We start from the raw sequence: 17,615 nt of genomic DNA, 5'->3' as shown, positions 1-17,615 counted from the left end.
TGTGTCAGGAGGCATCATTATAACATGCCAGATGATGGCTAACATTGCTATGTATGATTTTTAAAGATCTACCTGCCATTTTGGGCTTGGCTCTTGAGTTCGGGGACAGTTAAGGGTCAGGACAGTGACCAGCCATGAAATAAGCATACATATATTGAGTTCAGGTGCAGGTCGGGCACTCTGAACTCTCGGGACACCAGTGGGTGCAGTGATTTGGGGGGTCTTTTCAACTGCAGCCCCCCACCCCCTACTTCTGAAGGTCCCTGACCTCTGAACCATGCTTCTGTTGAAAGATGCTGCTGAGTCTGATTCCTCCAGACGTGCGATGTGCTGGACGCATAAACGTGGCACCTCCCCTCCCCACCCTTCCCCTCTGAGCGTGCTCTCAGAACGGTCCACAACGCTTTAGGGATCTTGGGTGAGTCAACCACAGACCAGGAAACGGCTCTCATGCACAAGAACTATCACTTTCTCTTCTGAGAACTGCAGCTGGAAAACCCTGATCCTGCAGTCAACGAAGAGGTGGCTTTGCTTAACTGTGGAACTGATGTGTCCTCTCAGTGCCTGCACACAGTGCCTGGTGGACAGCAGTGCTGTGCTCTGGTGTGAACTGCCCTTAAGGTGGTCCCAGCCCTCCCTTCTCTCTCTGGAACTGCTGACGGAGACTGGAGCAGTGGGAAGGATGGGCAGGAAGGGCCATGCCCAGGCTTGCATCTTCCTGTGAGGCCAGCAGCACCACCCCTACCCTGCTCTCCAGCCTTTGGTGCCCAGTCTCTCCTTCCATCAGGGGACAGAAACTTCTATAGGACTTCCATTGTATGTGTAGCACTTACTCATTTATCCACTTGTTCACTGGTTTAGCAATGACTGAGGCACTTCTGTGTGTTGGGCACACTGGTTCTGGAGATTTAAGAATGATTGTCTCACACTTCATGAGTTCAAGCCCCACGTCGGGCTCTGTGCTGACAGCTTAGAGCCTGGAGCTTGCTTTGGATTCTATGTCTCCCTCTCTCTCTCTCTGCTCCTTTCTCTCTCTCTCTCTCTCTCTCTCTCTCTCTCTCTCTCTCTCTCCATATGTGTGTGTGTGTGTGTGTGTATACTTACATAAAAAATAAACATAAAAAATAAACACAAAACATAAACATAAAATTTTTTTAATTGAAAAAAAAAAAAGAATGACCAACACGGCCCTTGTCCTTATGAATCTGGCTGAGGGTAAGGAGGGAGTCAGACATGTGAGAAAAGGTATGTTAGGATTCCCAAGGTGAGCAAGATAATTATGCTGCAGCGTGGTTACCTGCACTGTCCAGTATGGTGGCTATGGGTCACATGTGTTTAGATTTCAGTGAATTGAAATTAAACAAAAACTTTAAAGTTTCAGTAGCCACATGCGACTATTGACTACTGTGTTGGGCAGTGCAGATATAGAACATTTCCATCGTTGCAGGATGTTCTGTTAGACAACATAGAATGTGGGATCCCTGTCTGGTTTTGCCCATCAGTGTGTCCCAGGTGCCAGGCACGTCATAGGCACTCACTAATTACGTGCCAAATGGACGGTGGAAGGTAGAGTAAAGAAAGGCTGTAAAAAAAAAAAAAGAAAGAAAAAAAAAGAAGGATGTACAAACAGCCACAAGAAGAGGGGGAGCTTCCCTGGAAGAATTCCGGAGCAGGTAAGAGCAGAGCCGCATTGAGAGGGGCGAGACCTTCAGCAGTTGGGCCTTCCAGTACAGAGAAGGCCTCTGGTCTCTCCACCTCTTCCTTCTGTGTGCTGATGGCTCCAACCGCGAATGGTGTTACTACTTTCTGTGCAAGGGAAGGAACATTCATAGCACTCACACTGCTCTCTTTTTCTGGGAGTCTCAGAAGTGAGATGTCGCTCGGCTGTGGTGAGGCAGAAGGCCTAGGTGGGATATGAGTCATCTAGGTGTGAGATCAACCTGATTTCAGAAAACAAATGTTTTTCTGCACGGGACTAATACACAGGTGTGGGAGCGTGACCAACACATTGAGCAATGAATACTGAATGCGTCCCAACGTCAGAAGTGTTAATTATGAGGTTGGCACGTAGCATGATGGGGTTGCTCCATTTGTTTGTCACTCACTCGTTTCGCCAACGAATGCTCTGCAGAGCCGTTGCTGTGTACCAGGCACTGGGCTCCGTCTTCTAGCCACAGAGGTGAGCAGCTCTCAGACTCATCCCCAAAGAGTTCAGTGGGGGCATCAGGCAAGTGTACAGATGATGATAATCCAGCAAAATGAGCTTGGCTTGGGATCAGCATCACATGACACACGACACCAGGTGTCGTGTCCAAATGTTCCTTCCTGCATTGTTGAGCAAAGACTGAGCTCTTTGGAAGGAAAGCAGAGCCAACACCAGCGGGAGGGCCCAAGACTAGTGTTAGGTTTGAGTCTTGGTGCTTGAACTAAGTGTCAAGTTTGAAATCAAGATGCTGGAGGTTAAACCCTATCCTGGAACTTCCTGATGGCACAGTGACCTTGGCTTTTGGTTTTCTATTCTGTAAAATAGGGGTAAAATAATGCTTTACAGGACTGTTGTTAGAATTGGATGAGGGAAGCTATGTGAATCACATAGTAAGCCCCTGACAAAATATAGGTATTGCATATGGTGAGCCATTGAGAGAAAGGATTGAGGATGAAGCTTCCTGACCCTGAAGTCTCCATTTTGGTTTGTTCTGGGCAGGTGTAGATCTCTCCTAACCCCACTGTCCATGATAACCAAAGAGCTGCCTGAGTTTCTGTGAAAGACCACGTTAAGTGTGGAAGCAGCGTGGACAGTACATCCGTCAGTTGGTGGTAGCATCCTCTGTGATCTGTCTAAACTGCCCCTTCCTTCTTCCCTGTCCAGAGGAAGCCTGGTGCTCTCTTGTGCCTGAGGTTTGACATGGTCTCAGTGTGGAAATTGGGCAAAGACCCTGAGTCCTGCCTGGCCTGGCTATGTTTCCTGAAAACTGATCCTATATGGTACAAGTCTCCTGCGGTCCATCCCTCGTCCGTCCAGTCCTCTGTGGCTCCCTCCAGCCCTTTGCCTCTGCCTTCCCCCGTCCCAGGGCAGGTTCCGTGTTTTTCTGTTTTTCTTTCTGTATCTTGCAAACTGTAGGGCATTTCCTGACACATCTTTCTTTCCTCCTGCACATTGACAACCGCATGCCATTTCTTGGTACTTTTCAGAGTCGTTCTTCCATTTCTCGGTTGATTGGCCAGGTTTCCTTCTCCCTGTAGCTGAGCTAAGATGACCTTTTCTGGCTTGAAGGGTCCCTCCCTAGGGAATCCTTCACACACCCGGATTCTTTCATCTTTTATTTCATCTGATTATCCCTATCTTTTAATATATTAATCTAATCTTCTCTCAGATTAATGTGATTACTAATATATATTTGGTTTTTTTCTTTTGTTTTGCTCAACTATGAAGTTTTTTTCAAACAAATATGATGTCCTCCTATTGAGTATAGCAAGGAGGACACTACTTGGCTTTAAATTCTCATTGGACATCTTGTTTTTGTTTTGTGTACCCCGTGTTGTTAAACACCAAAGATTATGTTTATTATTTTTATAGCCAGTCATCACATTTATTGAAATTTTTTAAGGCTAACTTTGTTTCTTGTGTCCTATGTCTCCCTTTGAATTAACTGTTTTATATGGTGAAGTTTCTCTTTATAGTTCCTCCAGACTCTGATATATAAATGCTGTTAGCAGTGGGATATCTGAAAATGCCCATTTACTCAGGCCTTTAAATGTTTAGCTGGGTATAAAGTTCTTGGTTGACATTGTATTCTTAGCATTCCGTTGGTAGAAGTTCCTTTTTCTTTCCAGGCTAGTGTTATTGCTGTCGCTATCAGTCTGTCAACCCTTTTTGATAATGTGGGTTTTTTTCCTCTAGGCTGCATTTTAAGATCTTCACCCATGACATTCTGCAGTTTCATTATCATTTGTCTCTTTATCTTGCTTAATAACCAGAGTGGTCTTTCAAACTAAGAACTTGAATTCTTTTTAAAGTTCTAGAAAACACTCAGCTATTGTCTCTTCAAATACTCTTTTTCTTTTTTTCTTAAATGTTCATTTATTTTGAGAGCGAGAGAGAGTATATGCATGAGTGGTGGGGGGTGGCAGAGAGAGAGGGAGAGATAGAATCTAACGCAGGCTGCAGGCTCCACACTCAGTGCAGAGCCCAGCATGGAACTTGATCTCACAATCGTGAGATCATGACCTGAGCTGAAATCAAGAGTCGGATGCTTAACCGACTGAGCCACTCAGGTGCTCCTCAAATATTCTTTTCTTACAGTTACCTCATGTATGGAATTTTAGTTTGATTCTTACTTGCAGGATACTTGTTTTTAAATGTGTATTTAACTTTTTGTTTTAAAGTAATTTGAAGCTTACAGGGGCGGCTGGGTGGCTCAATCATTTGAGCATCAGACTCTTGATTTTGGCTCAGGTCGTGATCCCAGAGTCGTGGGATCGAGCCCCTCATTGGGCTCTGTGCTGGGTATGGAGCCTGCTTAAGATTCTCTCTCCCCCTCCCTTTACCCCTCCCTACAACTTGTATGCTTTGTCTCTCTCTCTCTCTCTCTAAAATAAATAAATAAATAAATAAATAAATAAATAAATAAAGTAATAAAGTAATAAAGTAATGAAGTAATTTAAAGTTTACAGAAAGCATTGTAAAGAAGCTCTTTTCAATTCATCAGGCTTTTATTGTTTTTAAAAAAATGTTTTCATGTTTATTTATTTCTGAGACAGAGAGAGACAGAGCATGAGTGGGGGAGTGTCAGAGAGAGAGGGAGACAGAATCTGAAACTAGGCTCCAGGCTCTGAGCTTGTTAGCACAGAGCCCGACGTGGGGCTCGAACTCACAAACCGTGAGATCGTGACCTGAGCTGAAGTCAGTCACTCAACCGACTGAGCCACCCAGGCGCCCCTCAGTTCATCAGGTTTTTTAATATTTTACCATGCTTGCCCTCTCTTGGTACATATGTTTATGTACATATATGTATATGTTTAGATATAGACTCACATACATATATACCCATAAGTTATGATAAATGATTATACAAATTTTATATAGATTATTGTTCTTTTTCTGAACTATTTGAGTATGGATTACATACATCATGCCCCCCATAGTAATCTTTTTTCTTTAAAAAAATTTTTTTTACGTTTATTTATTTTTGAGAGACAGAGAGAGACAGAGCATGAGTAGGGGAGGGGCAGAGAGAGAGACACACACACACAGAATCTGAAGCAGGCTCCAGGCTCTGAGCTGTCAGCACAGAGCCCTACATGGGGTCTAAACTCACAAGCTGTGAGATTATGACCTGAGCTGAAGTTGGACGCCCAAACAACTGAGCCACCCAGGTGCCCCAGTATGGGTATTTTCTAAGAAAAAGGATATTCTCTTAAGTCAACACAGTACAGTTGTGAATTTCAGAAATTTAACATCGATACAATACTTTAATCTATGATCCACATTCCAAGTTTTCCTATTATTCCCCAAGTTTCTTGCATTCTAATCCCACTGAATTCTTCCTCGCCTTCCCCCATTTCATATTCTTTTGACCCTTCTTTCGTCGAGAGAACGCTGTCTGTCCACAACATCATGCATTTACTTGTTTGCTCAACCCTAGACTGCCTATAAAATAGTTTTGGAACTGATCCACCCTTACCACTATGCAAACCAACACACTAAGGAGAGTTCAAGGTTTGTTTGAGGGTATATAAGTCATAATATTGCATTCAAAAGTCATTCATATTGGCTCTCTATTCTCCCCCTGTGTACCTATGTTATTCATTTGAAATATGATTAAATTCCTTTCTTTTGATTTATGTTCAGTTTCTTTTTCTTCATCCTTATTGATTTTATTTTCTTGACGTGCTTTAATATATTTCTGGGACTTAAGACACACTCAGAGAAGGGTCAGCCCTCCTTCACCCCTTCTTCTCTTCTCTCTGCCAACCACTTGTGCTTGGGTAACCAGTTTCATTGTCTCCTGGTTTATTCCTCCTGTATTTCTTTTTGAAAAAAAAATCAGATTTATCCATTTCCCCTTTCTTCTCCTTTTTAAAGTTTATTTGTTTATTTTGAGAGAGCATGAGCACAGGAGGGGCAGAGAGAGAGTGGGAGAGAGAGAATCCCAAGCTGGCTCCACACTGTCATTGCAGAGCCTGACGGGGGGTTTGAACTCATGAACCGTGAGATCATGGTCTAAGCCGAAGTCAAGAGTCAGACACTCAAATGAGTGAGCCACCCTGGCACCCCTCCCCTTTTTTCTTACACTAAAGGTAAAGTACTTTTGTACCTTGTCTTTCTCCATGTGAAGATATATTTTGGAAACTAGGTCCTATTAGTTAATGGAGAAAGAGCTCGTTCGTTTTTTTTTGTTTACAGCTGCATAGTATTCCATTGTGTGGATGTACCCTAGTTTACTTCTCCAATCTCTGCTTGGATATTATTTAGATAGTTTCCAACATTTTGAAATTGCAAATAGTGCTATAAGGAGTCGCCTTAAACATATATTTTTGTGTTGTTAGAGGTGTATGTTCATGTCACATTTCTAGAATTGGATTGGTGGGTTGAGAGTAAGCACATAAATAGTTTTGTCACGTGTTGCCAAATTCCCTCCTATCACTGTTGTGCCATTTTGCCTTCTACCCACAATTAAGAGAGTGCCCAACTCCTCACATCCTCTCTGGCAGAATGTGGTGTTAGGATTTTGAACTTTTGCCAAGCAGGTGGCTGAGAAATGGCATCTCCATATAGTTTTAATTTTTACTCCATTATTACGGGTTTTAATTTGCATTATTAAAGGAAGTTGAGGTCTTATGTTTAAGGGCCATTTTCATGTAATATTTGTGAATCCCTGCCCGTATCTTCTGTCTTTAGTAAAGGAGGAATTTGAGGGCTTCCGTCTCCAGCCTGTGAAACTTCTTATGGAGGCGGGGCACATGGGTGACTCCGTTGGTTAAGCAACCTGCTGTTGATTTCAGCTCAGGTCATGATCTCACCGTTCTTGAGTTCATGCCCTGCATCAGGCTCCGTGCTGGCAGTGTGTGGAGGCTGCTTGGGATTCTCTGTTTCCCTCTCTCTCTCTCTCTGCCCCTCTGCATGCTCTCTCTCTTGCTCTCAAAAATAAATAAATAAAACTTTAAAAAATAAATAGGGGCACTTGGGTGGCTTAGTCGATTAAGTGTCCCACTCTGGATTTCAGTTCAGGTCATGATCTCATGGTTTATGACTTCGAGCCCCATGTCAGGCTCTGTGCTAAGAGTGTAGAGCCTGCTTGGGTTTCTCTCTGTCTCTCTCTCTCTCCCTCCCCTTCTCTCTGTCTGTCTTTCAAAAATAAACTTAAAATTTTTTTTTAATTTAAAAAATACGTAAATAAAACTTCTTACAGCGTGGGAATCTTAGCTTTCTATCTGTGATATGGAAATACTTTTCTCCCGTTAGCTGTTTACTTTTTCATTTGTTCTTTACCTTTTTGTTTTTTCTGTCTGCTTTTGTCTGAGAATTTCTTGTTTATTGTCAATGAATGTGTTTTTGTTTTTGTTTTTGTTTTTTTTTCCTTGCACCTGTCACTTTGAATATTTGAGGCATTCCTGTTTTAAAGTCCTTGTCACATCATTCCTTGATACTCATTTCATCTTCTTCGGAGCAATTTATGTCACAAGCGTTGGTATTGTTGGCAAGGTTTCTAAGCATGTCTTCAGGTTTGGGGATTCTGGTGTATGGGCTCGTTCCAAGAGGGGGGTTTTTGTTTTGTTTTTCTTTGCTTTCTCTCCCCCTGCACCCCCGTAACAGTTGGTGTTTGCCTCCACCTGTCCCAGAGCTGCCGACGGAGCCGTGGTCATGGACGTGGTCGAGTTACTGCTGTTTTACCTTCTTGGAGGGGACCTCATGCCACCCCCTGGCATCCGGCCGTGGGCCTGGGTCCCCTCTCCCATCTCGCGTGGGACCCTGGTGTGTGCCGTCCTCGAGTGTGTTTCCTGCCTGGCGCTCCCGGCCCCACGTAGTGCTTTGTGTTGACATTCTGCCTGTCACGCACAGAGATGATTATCTTGTTTGTGAGCCCAGTATTTATCTGCCACTTCCGCGTGCTTGGAGCAGAGGGGCTGTGTCAGGGCGTGATTTTATGGAAACTTCTTCACGTCAAATACTCCTTTGTGCTTAGTCTGAAGGAAGGAATGTGGGAAGGTTTGAAGGGAAAAGAAGGAAGGAAACTGTCCTATGTCCCAGAAATGCAGCTGACATCACTTCCTTTCATGGGTGACAGTCCCGTGAGGCAGGCATGTTTTTTCCGAGGCTACAGGAGGGAAAGGGGGCCCGGAGTGGGTGAGTGAGCCACCCAGCCTCGCAGCTCATGAGAGGGAGTGTGGGGTGTATACACTGGCCCTTTACTGGGTTTCACCCTGATTTATGGGTTCACAGTCTGCTCTGTGCCTGGAATGCTACCTCCTGGGTTTGTGCCTTAGCCTTAGGGGCTGGGAGGACATGGCCGGGAGGACTCACCAGTTCATGCCTCTTTTTTGCAATGACTTGGGGTCCTTCCGCTAACATCTGTGACGTGCCTAGGGTGAGCCGGGCACTTGCTAACCTCATATTAGTTCTTCAGCTGAACCCAGAACAACCCGGGGCGCCTGGGTGGCTCGGTCGGTTAAGCGCTCGACTTTTGATCTAGGCTCACGTCACGATCTCACCGTTCGTGGGCTGAAGCCCTGAGTCTGCGCTCACAGCACAGAGGCTGCTCGAGATTGTCTCTCTCCCTCTCTCTCTACCCCTCCTCGGCTCACACATGTGCACCCCCCCCAAAAAAAAATAAATAAATAAACTAAAAAAAAAAAACCCAACCTCGAAAAGCAGGTACTGTGAACCTCATGTTATCATCAAGGAGACTCGTGCTCAGGAGCTCACGTGGCTTCTTAGCTTCTCGCAGGTACCAAACACAGGGCTGGAGTGTCCATGCTTCTGGCATGTTGTGTTTCCCACGGTGTCTTCCTGGTCCACCTGCCAGTCTTGGGAAGTGTGACGCCCCTGAAGGGGAGACACTTTGAGGGCAGAGTCCGAGGGGCTCTGGGGCGCAACTGTCCTCTGCATCTCCGAAAATGCAGGGCCATGTTAGCCACTCAGGTTCCATGTGAATTCAGGCCCTGGGGTGGGGGGGCGGGGGGCTCTTCTCCTTGTTTTGGCCCAGAGATGGTGCACCTTCCGAGTCACCATCAGAGGTCTGAGCCCAGGGTCCTGATAGAGGATAAACAGGTCTGTTTTCCTCAGAACGTTTTATAGTTTATTTGGTCAGATGGTCTTTTGGGGGTTGGTTTTTCCTGTGCAGACGGCCATGCAGAAAGGCCATGGGCGTTGAATTCAGAGGCCCCTGCCCCTATTAGTTTCCATTTTGTCTCCTGTATTTTCCCATCTGTCACTATTTTATTTGGGTAATGGTTTGCTTGTTTCCTCTGCATCTCCTGCACACGAAGCAAAGTCTGTGAGGTCAGGGTGAATAAATACAATGAGGGAGAGCTGGGCTCCAATCCTGGCTCTACCATGTAAAACCTTTGTGGCTTCCTGCAAAGTTACTCACTTCTTCTTACCTGCAAAACGGACACAGAATGGCACTTTACCTAGGACTGCTGAGAAATTCGTAGACCTCACACGGAGCTGCTCACAAAAGGTAAACCCCATCTCCTCCTCTCTGATAGAATTGTAAATTAGCGCCTTGACCTGGTTGGGGGACAGGAGGACTCGGGTCAAACCTCTCCCAGCTCTGGAAGGCGCTGACATGCAGGGGCCCCCGGAGCTTCTGACGTCACCGGCGGGAACCAGTGTCCTCCGAGAGCCGCTTCTGCGATGCACTAACATCTGCCAGCAGGGCCGTGGCATGGGCCCTGTGCCCGTGGCACACGATCTGCCTGGGCTCTACAGAAACCAGGGCCAGCTCCAATTAGGAAGCTCTGGCAGGGCGCTGAAGATTTTGAGGTTAACCCTGAAGAAACAGCTCCCTCTACACCCGCCTTTTAATTAAATGCTCACGTTTACTTTCTGGAGTTCGTGGAGTCATTTCACCTGCATCGCGGGGCTTGACGAAGCCCGGTTGCCTTGAGTAACAGAAAAGTACAAAAGGAGGAGGCTTCAAGGAAGCTGTGGGACAACACGGGCCCTGCTGCTTCTATGCCCCTTTGTGGCTGATCGCTCACCTCGATAGGGACCCAGCAGGCGGAAGGAGGGGTCCAGGGAACCATTTCTGCTCCCTGCCTTGGCCTTGGTTCTTGAGATCCCGAGACCCACCTAAGTAAGGATGTGAGTCCATCCCTAGGGTGCCCCAAGACTCCAGGGGCCAAGGAACAATTCCTGCAGACTTCTTGGTGCACAGGTAGTAGGCTGGGCTATGCTGTGTGTGAACATCGTGCCCTGAAGACCCTTGGAGTACTGTTGGAGAGACAGGGTTCATGCAGAAAATATTGCCGGAATGCTTTTGTGCTGAGTAGGGTGATAATGACTATAAAGCAAGTAAGAGCCACCATCTATTAATTGCTTATTATATCCCGGGTCCTTTAAATATATTCTCTCTTTTTAAAAAAAAAATATTTATTTTACTAGAACAGTTTTTTAAAGTTTATTTATTCATTTTGACAGAGACAGAGACCGCGTGAGTGGGGGAAGGGGCAGAGAGAGAGGGAAAGAGAGAGAATCCCAAGCAGGCTCGAACTCAGGAAACTGTCAGATCATGACCTGGGCCAAAACCAAGAGTTGAATGCTTAACCGACTGAGCCACCCAGGCGCCCCAGATATGTTCTCTCTTGTAATACTCATAACCCGCTCTTGGAGGGTCCGCAAAAGGCATGTTCGCTCTGTCCATGCAGTCGTTTTCTGAGGGTGGGGGCCAGCTTCCGGTCGCGTTCCAGCATCCCTGCCAAAAAAGGTTCCAACAATGGTCCACACGTAGTAAGTCCCTCTGTGTGTCTCCTTGCGCCCCTCCTCCTACACCACGGCAGCTCCATCCTACGTGGGTCAGTCACCCACCACCCCGGGCAGAAATGGTGACACTCCACACAATTTTCAGACCCTCGCCAGCGTTCAAGCATGGGGCTCACTCGACATCAGGGAGGCGCCTGGTGATGGACGACCCCCTGGGTTGTCTGGACCCTGGTTTTCAAGGCCTGGATGTTGAAGCAGTGGTGGCAGTTTGGGATGGGCCCAGCAGGTGGATTTTTTTTTTTTTAATTTTTTTTTTTTTTTTTAACGTTTATTTATTTTTGGGACAGAGAGAGCATGAACGGGGGAGGGGCAGAGAGAGAGTGAGACACAGAATCAGAAGCAGGCTCCAGGCTCTGAGCCATCAGCCCAGAGCCCGACGCGGGGCTCAAACTCACAGACCGCGAGATCGTGACCTGAGCTGAAGTCAGATGCCCAACCGACTGAGCCACCCAGGCGCCCCCCAACAGGTGGATTTTTAACAGTTCTTCAGGTGCTCCTGATGTATGTTCAAGTGTAAGAGCCACTGGCCCGGGTTCTCAAACCTGCCTGCCTGTCAGAATTGCCTGAGAACTGTTTTGTGGGGTTTAAAAAATTTTTTTGTTACTAAATTTTAAAATAAAGGAAGCTTCACTTTTAAAACCGCTTTAGATTTACAGAGATATTGGGACGATAATACAGAGAGTTCGTCTATACACCACACTCTGCTTCCTCCCAACGTCTTACATTAGTGACGCATTTGCTACAGTGATGAACCAGTAACAATGCATTGTTATCAACCGAAGTCCATGCTTTACTCGGCTTTCCGTAGTTTTTGCTTAACATCTGTTTCAGAAACCCTTCTTGGGATTGTCGTGTTTCCTTAGGTTCCTCTGGGCTGTGACAGTTTCTCCGACATTCCTGGTTTTTGATGACCTTGCCAGTTTTGAAGCATACTGATTAAGTATTGTGTACAGTGCCCCCCAATTTGGATTTGTGCGATCTTTTACTCCTGCCTAGACTGGAGTTGTGGGTTTGGGGGAGGAAGACCGCACCCGTCGTGAGGGCACACGCCGTCACCGTTAACTCATCGCGGTTGATGTTGGTCTTTGTCACCTGGTGGTGGGGGACACTTTGACTTCTCCATCTGCCCCAGTCAGGTGTCTCCACTGTCCAGCTACTGCTCCCGACCCCAAACTTTCCACACTGTGCCGTGTGGAAGGAAGTCACGGGGCACAACCCGCACCTATAGAGTGGGCACTCAGGCTCCACCTCCCTGTGGGCAGAGGGTCTCCGTAAACTGTTGGGAATTCTTGTGCCTGGGAGACTCGCCTCTTCTCTCCCATTTATTTATTAATTTAATGGTCTACTAACGACATTATGGACTCCTGGATATTGATTTTATGCTTCCAGTTAGAATGCAAATACTCCTTTGTTGTGTGGCTCGAGTTGGTGCATCGTTGGCCGCTGGGAGCTCTTTGGATCGGCTCCCCACATGCCTCATCGTTGGGGAGGTTATTTTTTTATTTTTTATTTTATTTTTTGCTACTTCACTCCTTTTCAGCCACTACAAGCTTACCTCATGTGTTTCCTGCCCCAGGCCTGGAGTCAGCCATTTCTCCAGGGAGTCCTGGTTCCTTTTGTTGAGAATTGCATCAGAGACCACCGTCTGGGCCCTAGGTGTGCCCACTGCTGTTGGGATGTCACTGGTTCTGGGCCCTCTCCGCTGACGGAGCAAGGACATACACGTGTGCCTACTACCCTTTGTACGCACACATACCTGTAACTGTCAATGTAACTGTCTATACCAGTATTGAGCTAAGCGTGATGCCTTCCACTCTGAATCCACTATCCCATGGATCGTTCTAGACCCCGCCCCTCACCTATCTGTAACCTTATACTCCAGACGGTCGGAAGTGTGGATCCTACCGTCTGCCATCCATTTACTGAATTGTCCAGTTCCAGCATGCCTGGATAACGGTATCAGAATTCTGAACACTCCCCCACCTCCTTAGGAATCGGCTTTGCCAACTACAGTACAGCATTTCTCTAGCAGGCTGTTTTGCCTTTAGTTTTTACAGACTCCAGTCATTCCTAGAGTTTCTGAGGTGCTGAGGCACTCCTGCCCCCTTCAGTGAGATTGTTTCTTTTCTTTCTTTTTTTTTAATGTTTATTTTTGAGAGAGAGAGACACAGAGAGAGGCAGAGAGAAACAGAGACAGAGCATGAGTGGGGGAGGAGCAGAGAGAGAGAGGGAGGCTCAGAATCTGAAGCAGGCTCCAGGCTCTGAGCTGTCAGCACAGAGCCCGATGCAGGGCTTGAACCCACGGACCGCGAGATCATGACCTGAGCCAAAGTCGGCATGCCCAACCGACTGAGCCACCCAGGTGCCCCAAGGTTGTTTCTTTCATGCATTTGTCATACAGTCAGATTCTTTGATCACATTTCTGTATTCCCTCCTTGGATCCCGCCAGTCTCGTAAATGTATTTATTTTAAATGCATACTCTAAGCCTAACTGTCTGTGCTGCACAGTTCTTTGCGTTTTGACAGATGCTTAACGTCCCGCATTCACCATCAGGGTATCCTGGAGAATAGCTTCCCCACCCTCAGAAATCCCCTCTGTTTCATTGTTCCACCTGCTCGGATTCCACCGGATCCTGGTAACCACACATCTCTTGCCTGATTCTCTCCTTTTGCGTTTCCTAGAATGTCATGTAATTAGAATCATGCAATGTACAACCCTTCTCACTGGCCTTTTGCACTTGGCATTCTGTGTTTAAGATTCATTTGTGTATTTTCATGGCTTGGTAACTAATTTTCTTTTCATTGCTGAGTAATATTCCCTTATACAAACGTGCCGTGTTGTTTATCCATTCACCTAGTTAAAAGACAGATTGGGGGCGCCTGGGTGGCGCAGTCGGTTAAGCGTCCGACTTCAGCCAGGTCACGATCTCGCGGTCCGCGAGTTCAAGCCCCGCGTCAGGCTCTGGGCTGATGGCTCGGAGCCTGGAGCCTGTTTCCGATTCTGTGTCTCCCTCTCTCTCTGCCCCTCCCCCGTTCATGCTCTGTCTCTCTCTGTCCCAAAAATAAATAAAAAATGTTGAAAAAAAAAATTAAAAAAAAAAAAAAAGACAGATTGGTTGCTTCCAGTGTTTGGTAATTACGAATAAAACTGCAGAGGTTTTTTGTTTTTTGTTTTTTTTTGGTTTGTTTGTTTTGTTTTTCAACCATCAGATTTCAAAGTAGGGGGTTCCTTGTTGCCGAAGGCCTCGGAACAGAAGCTGAGGCTCACAGGCTATCAAAGATCATATCAGGCCCTCCACAGAGCTCTCTCTCTTAGTTCAAACTTGGAGCTGTGGCAGTTAAGCCCTGGGCCATTCTCCACCCAAGAACAGAGGAGGGTGAACGGGGGGGGGGGGGGGGGGGGGAGGGGGTCCCAGCCACATCCAACCCTTTCTGTGAGAATCTGAACGTTCTGTGATCACGCTCTGGTGTGATTGCTCCTAGGTTGGTTTGTCACTTTTTTTGTCTGATTTTGGAAGGCTCTGCTCTGACCAACGGGGGATTAAACTTGCACAGCCCCGTGAAGAGGAAGCTGGAAGCAGAGAAGGACTATGTCTTTGACAAGAGGCTCAGGTACAGCGTCCGCCAGAACGAAAGCAACTGTAGATTTCGGGACATTGTCGTGCGGAAGGAAGAGGGGTTCACACACATCCTGCTGTCCAGCCAGACCTCGGACAACAACGCGCTGACCCCTGAGGTGAGAGACAGGGGACCAGAGGGGAGGGTCAGGCTGGAGAGGGCTTCTTGTTCAGAACGGGGCTCTGGCTTCCTCTTGTGTCCCACACACAAACTTGACTGTGGGGCACAATGCGCTCGTCACTTCACCTACATTACCCATTTGATCTTTGTGTCCAGGTAGTGATCCTATCCCATTTTATAGACGAAGATCTCAGCAAACAGAAAGATTCAGAAAATGAGTCAGGGTCACACAGTCAGAGGGCAGCCCCAGAATCCAAATACCGTATCTTGGGCTTTGCGGCATGTCAAATTTTTTTTGCTTTGGACGGAATTATATTCACTCGGCTCTCTTGCTGTTTTTTTTTTCTTTTTTTCAATTGAGATATAATCCACGTGCCATAAATTTCACCCTTTTAAAATGCACATGTTTTTTTTAGTCTGTTCACAAGGTCATGCAACCATCACCACGATCTGGTTCCAGAGCATTCCCGACACCCCCAAAGGAAACCCTCTGTCCGCCAGCATCCCCTCCCCATTCTCCCTCGCCATGTCCCTGGTGACCGCAAATCTCCTTTCTGTTGCTACGGATTTGCCAATTCCGGACATTTTACATAGATGGAATCGTATGGCGTGTGGTCTTCTGTGACTGGCTTCTTCCACTGAGCGTGAAGTCTCATCTGTGCTGTAGCGCGTGTCAGTGCGTCATGACTTTGCCATGGTATGGATGTGCCCCATTTTGTCCCTTAGTCATTCCGTGATGGACATTTGTGTCGGTTCCCCTTTTGGCTACTACGTTGTGACTCCTGTTGCCACGAACACTCGTGCATGGGTCTTTTTTGTGTGTGAACATGTTTTCAGTGCTCTTGGAGATACTCCTCGTCGCGGAACCACTGGGTCGTGTGGTGACTCTGGATGTAACTTTCTGAGGAACTGCCAGACTGTTTCTCACAGAGGCTGTGCCATTTTACATTCCCACCGGCCGTGTGCGAGGGCTCTCATTTCTCTGCTTCCTCGTCAACACTTGTTATCATCTGTCCTTTTTATTATAGCCGTTCGAGTGGGTGTCGGGTAGTGTCACCGTGGTTTTGATTTGCATTTTCCTGATGACTAACGATGGTGGGCATCTTTTCATGTGCTTATTGGCTACTTGTCTTCTTTGGAGAAATGTCTCTTCACATCCTTTGCCTATTCTTAAAACTGTTTTTAATTATTGAGTTTTAAGCCTCCTTTATCAGATGTAGGGTTTGAAAAGATGCTCTCATCCTCTGAGTTGTCTTGTTTCTTCCTTGATGGTGTCCTGGGATGTGCAATGTTTAAAATTTTGATCAAGTCCGTTTTACCTGCTTTTTTTCCACCTTACCTTCTTAATGCTAATGAGGCTTATATTTTAGGTGAACAGAACGGGGAAACAGTGCATACTTAATGCTCTTACATAGACAACACCATTTAAGATGTTGTCTGTGGGTACTTGGGGGGAACAATGAAGAAATAAGATGGATATTTTTCAAGAGATTCTTGATGGTGCAAATGTGGGAAAAGATGAATCCAAGCAGCCCTCTCCAACTAGACCGACCTGGGACAGGGTGGCAGAGTGGTAAACAACAAAAACAGTGACAGTACCAGCTACCCGTGGCTCTTCATGCTTTGTGTTTACTCTTTATCTCATTTCCTCATCCAGGAGCCTTCCGATGTAGGGTTGTTACGAGCCACCCCTTACAGACAAGATGATGCAGGTTTAGAGACCTTGACAGGCTTAGGATCATGCAGCTTAATGGAATAGAACCTTCAGGGAGCAGGACCCTTGCTACTTGTGGCCACCGTATTGTTTCTTACACTCAGACCAGTGCCTGGCCTGCGGAAGACGGCGAAGTCCACACCCCCCTCTCCCTGTCCTGCGATATCCTGCACCCTCTGATTTCTGTAGGAGCAGCAAAGACACAGAGGCTTAATCGCAGGGGTGTGTTTTGGGGTCTCTCTCTTGCACGTTCAGGAACCACCTGAGGGTTCTCTGCTGTATAGACCTCTGTCGTTTACCCTGAAGGCTGCCCTTCCCGTATTTATACACATGGAAACCTTGTTATTTTAAGCTCATCATGAAATATTCACATGAGACCAATTCTTCTAGGATTTTTTTCTACTTCACTACATTTTAAAAGCAAGCTTTTAAAAGGCACAGCGTTTTCCTTCCGCAAGTCGAATAAATGTGAAGCCTCCCAGTTCATTCTGTCTGTTTGGAGCAGCTTTGTGTGTTAACCATTGCCTACTCACCACGGACGACGTGTGGCATCCAGCTGATGTCAGGTGCACAGGTTCTCCGCTCCTGGGACGCGGGCTTGGTTAATTAGGGGTTCCATTCCTAATTGGTGTCTGTCAGTAACAGAACAGGAGGAAAGTGGAAAAAAATATTGATCTGGTATTTTCAGCTGTCTCAACAACCAAAGTGGATTGACTCTACAGATAAGCTGGCCAACTGGGTAAAGTAGCCCTGAAAGAAAGATCCCAGTGAAACGAATAGGCGATGTTAGAGCAATATAGATTTCGGAGGCTAGTAGACGAGGCTTGCATCCTGCCTCCACCATCTCACCTTGGGAAGTTACCTTGCCTCTCTGGAGCTTCCTCATTTGTAGAAGTTATACTATATCTTGCTTGTGGGATTAGAGATCATGTCCGCAAAGAGGCTCACAGAATGCCTGGCACACAGGAAGCGTTCAATAAATGTTCCCATCATTGTTAAAATGAAACAGAGGTGATTTAATGGTCTCCAGCAGACCAGCCTTACTTATTCATGGAGCAGCTGGGGTGAGGCCACCCTGCATGTCATGATTGAATTTCTTTTTCTGGTTGTACGTGGGACGTTGGTCGGATTGGCCTCATGGGCAGAAATTCGTACATTACTGGGTGTGTTAACTAG

At 46.5% G+C, this 17,615-nt stretch overlaps 1 protein-coding gene across 2 annotated transcripts in view; it reads left to right on the top strand.

Moving 5' to 3' along the window:
- CDYL2 (chromodomain Y like 2) overlaps positions 1–17,615 on the top strand; it is a 170,151-nt gene that overhangs the window by 127,231 nt on the left and 25,305 nt on the right. For both annotated transcript variants that reach the window (XM_058709493.1, XM_058709494.1), the window contains exon 3: positions 14,506–14,723. In XM_058709493.1, the coding sequence (XP_058565476.1) occupies positions 14,506–14,723 (218 nt within the window). The remainder of the gene's footprint in view (positions 1–14,505; positions 14,724–17,615) is intronic.

The sequence above is a fragment of the Neofelis nebulosa genome, chromosome 17 (genome assembly GCF_028018385.1).
Source record: "Neofelis nebulosa isolate mNeoNeb1 chromosome 17, mNeoNeb1.pri, whole genome shotgun sequence".
In the NCBI taxonomy this organism is placed as follows: domain Eukaryota; kingdom Metazoa; phylum Chordata; class Mammalia; order Carnivora; family Felidae; genus Neofelis; species Neofelis nebulosa.
Note: the sequence above shows the minus strand (reverse complement) of the source record. Positions and strands in the feature narration are given on the sequence as shown.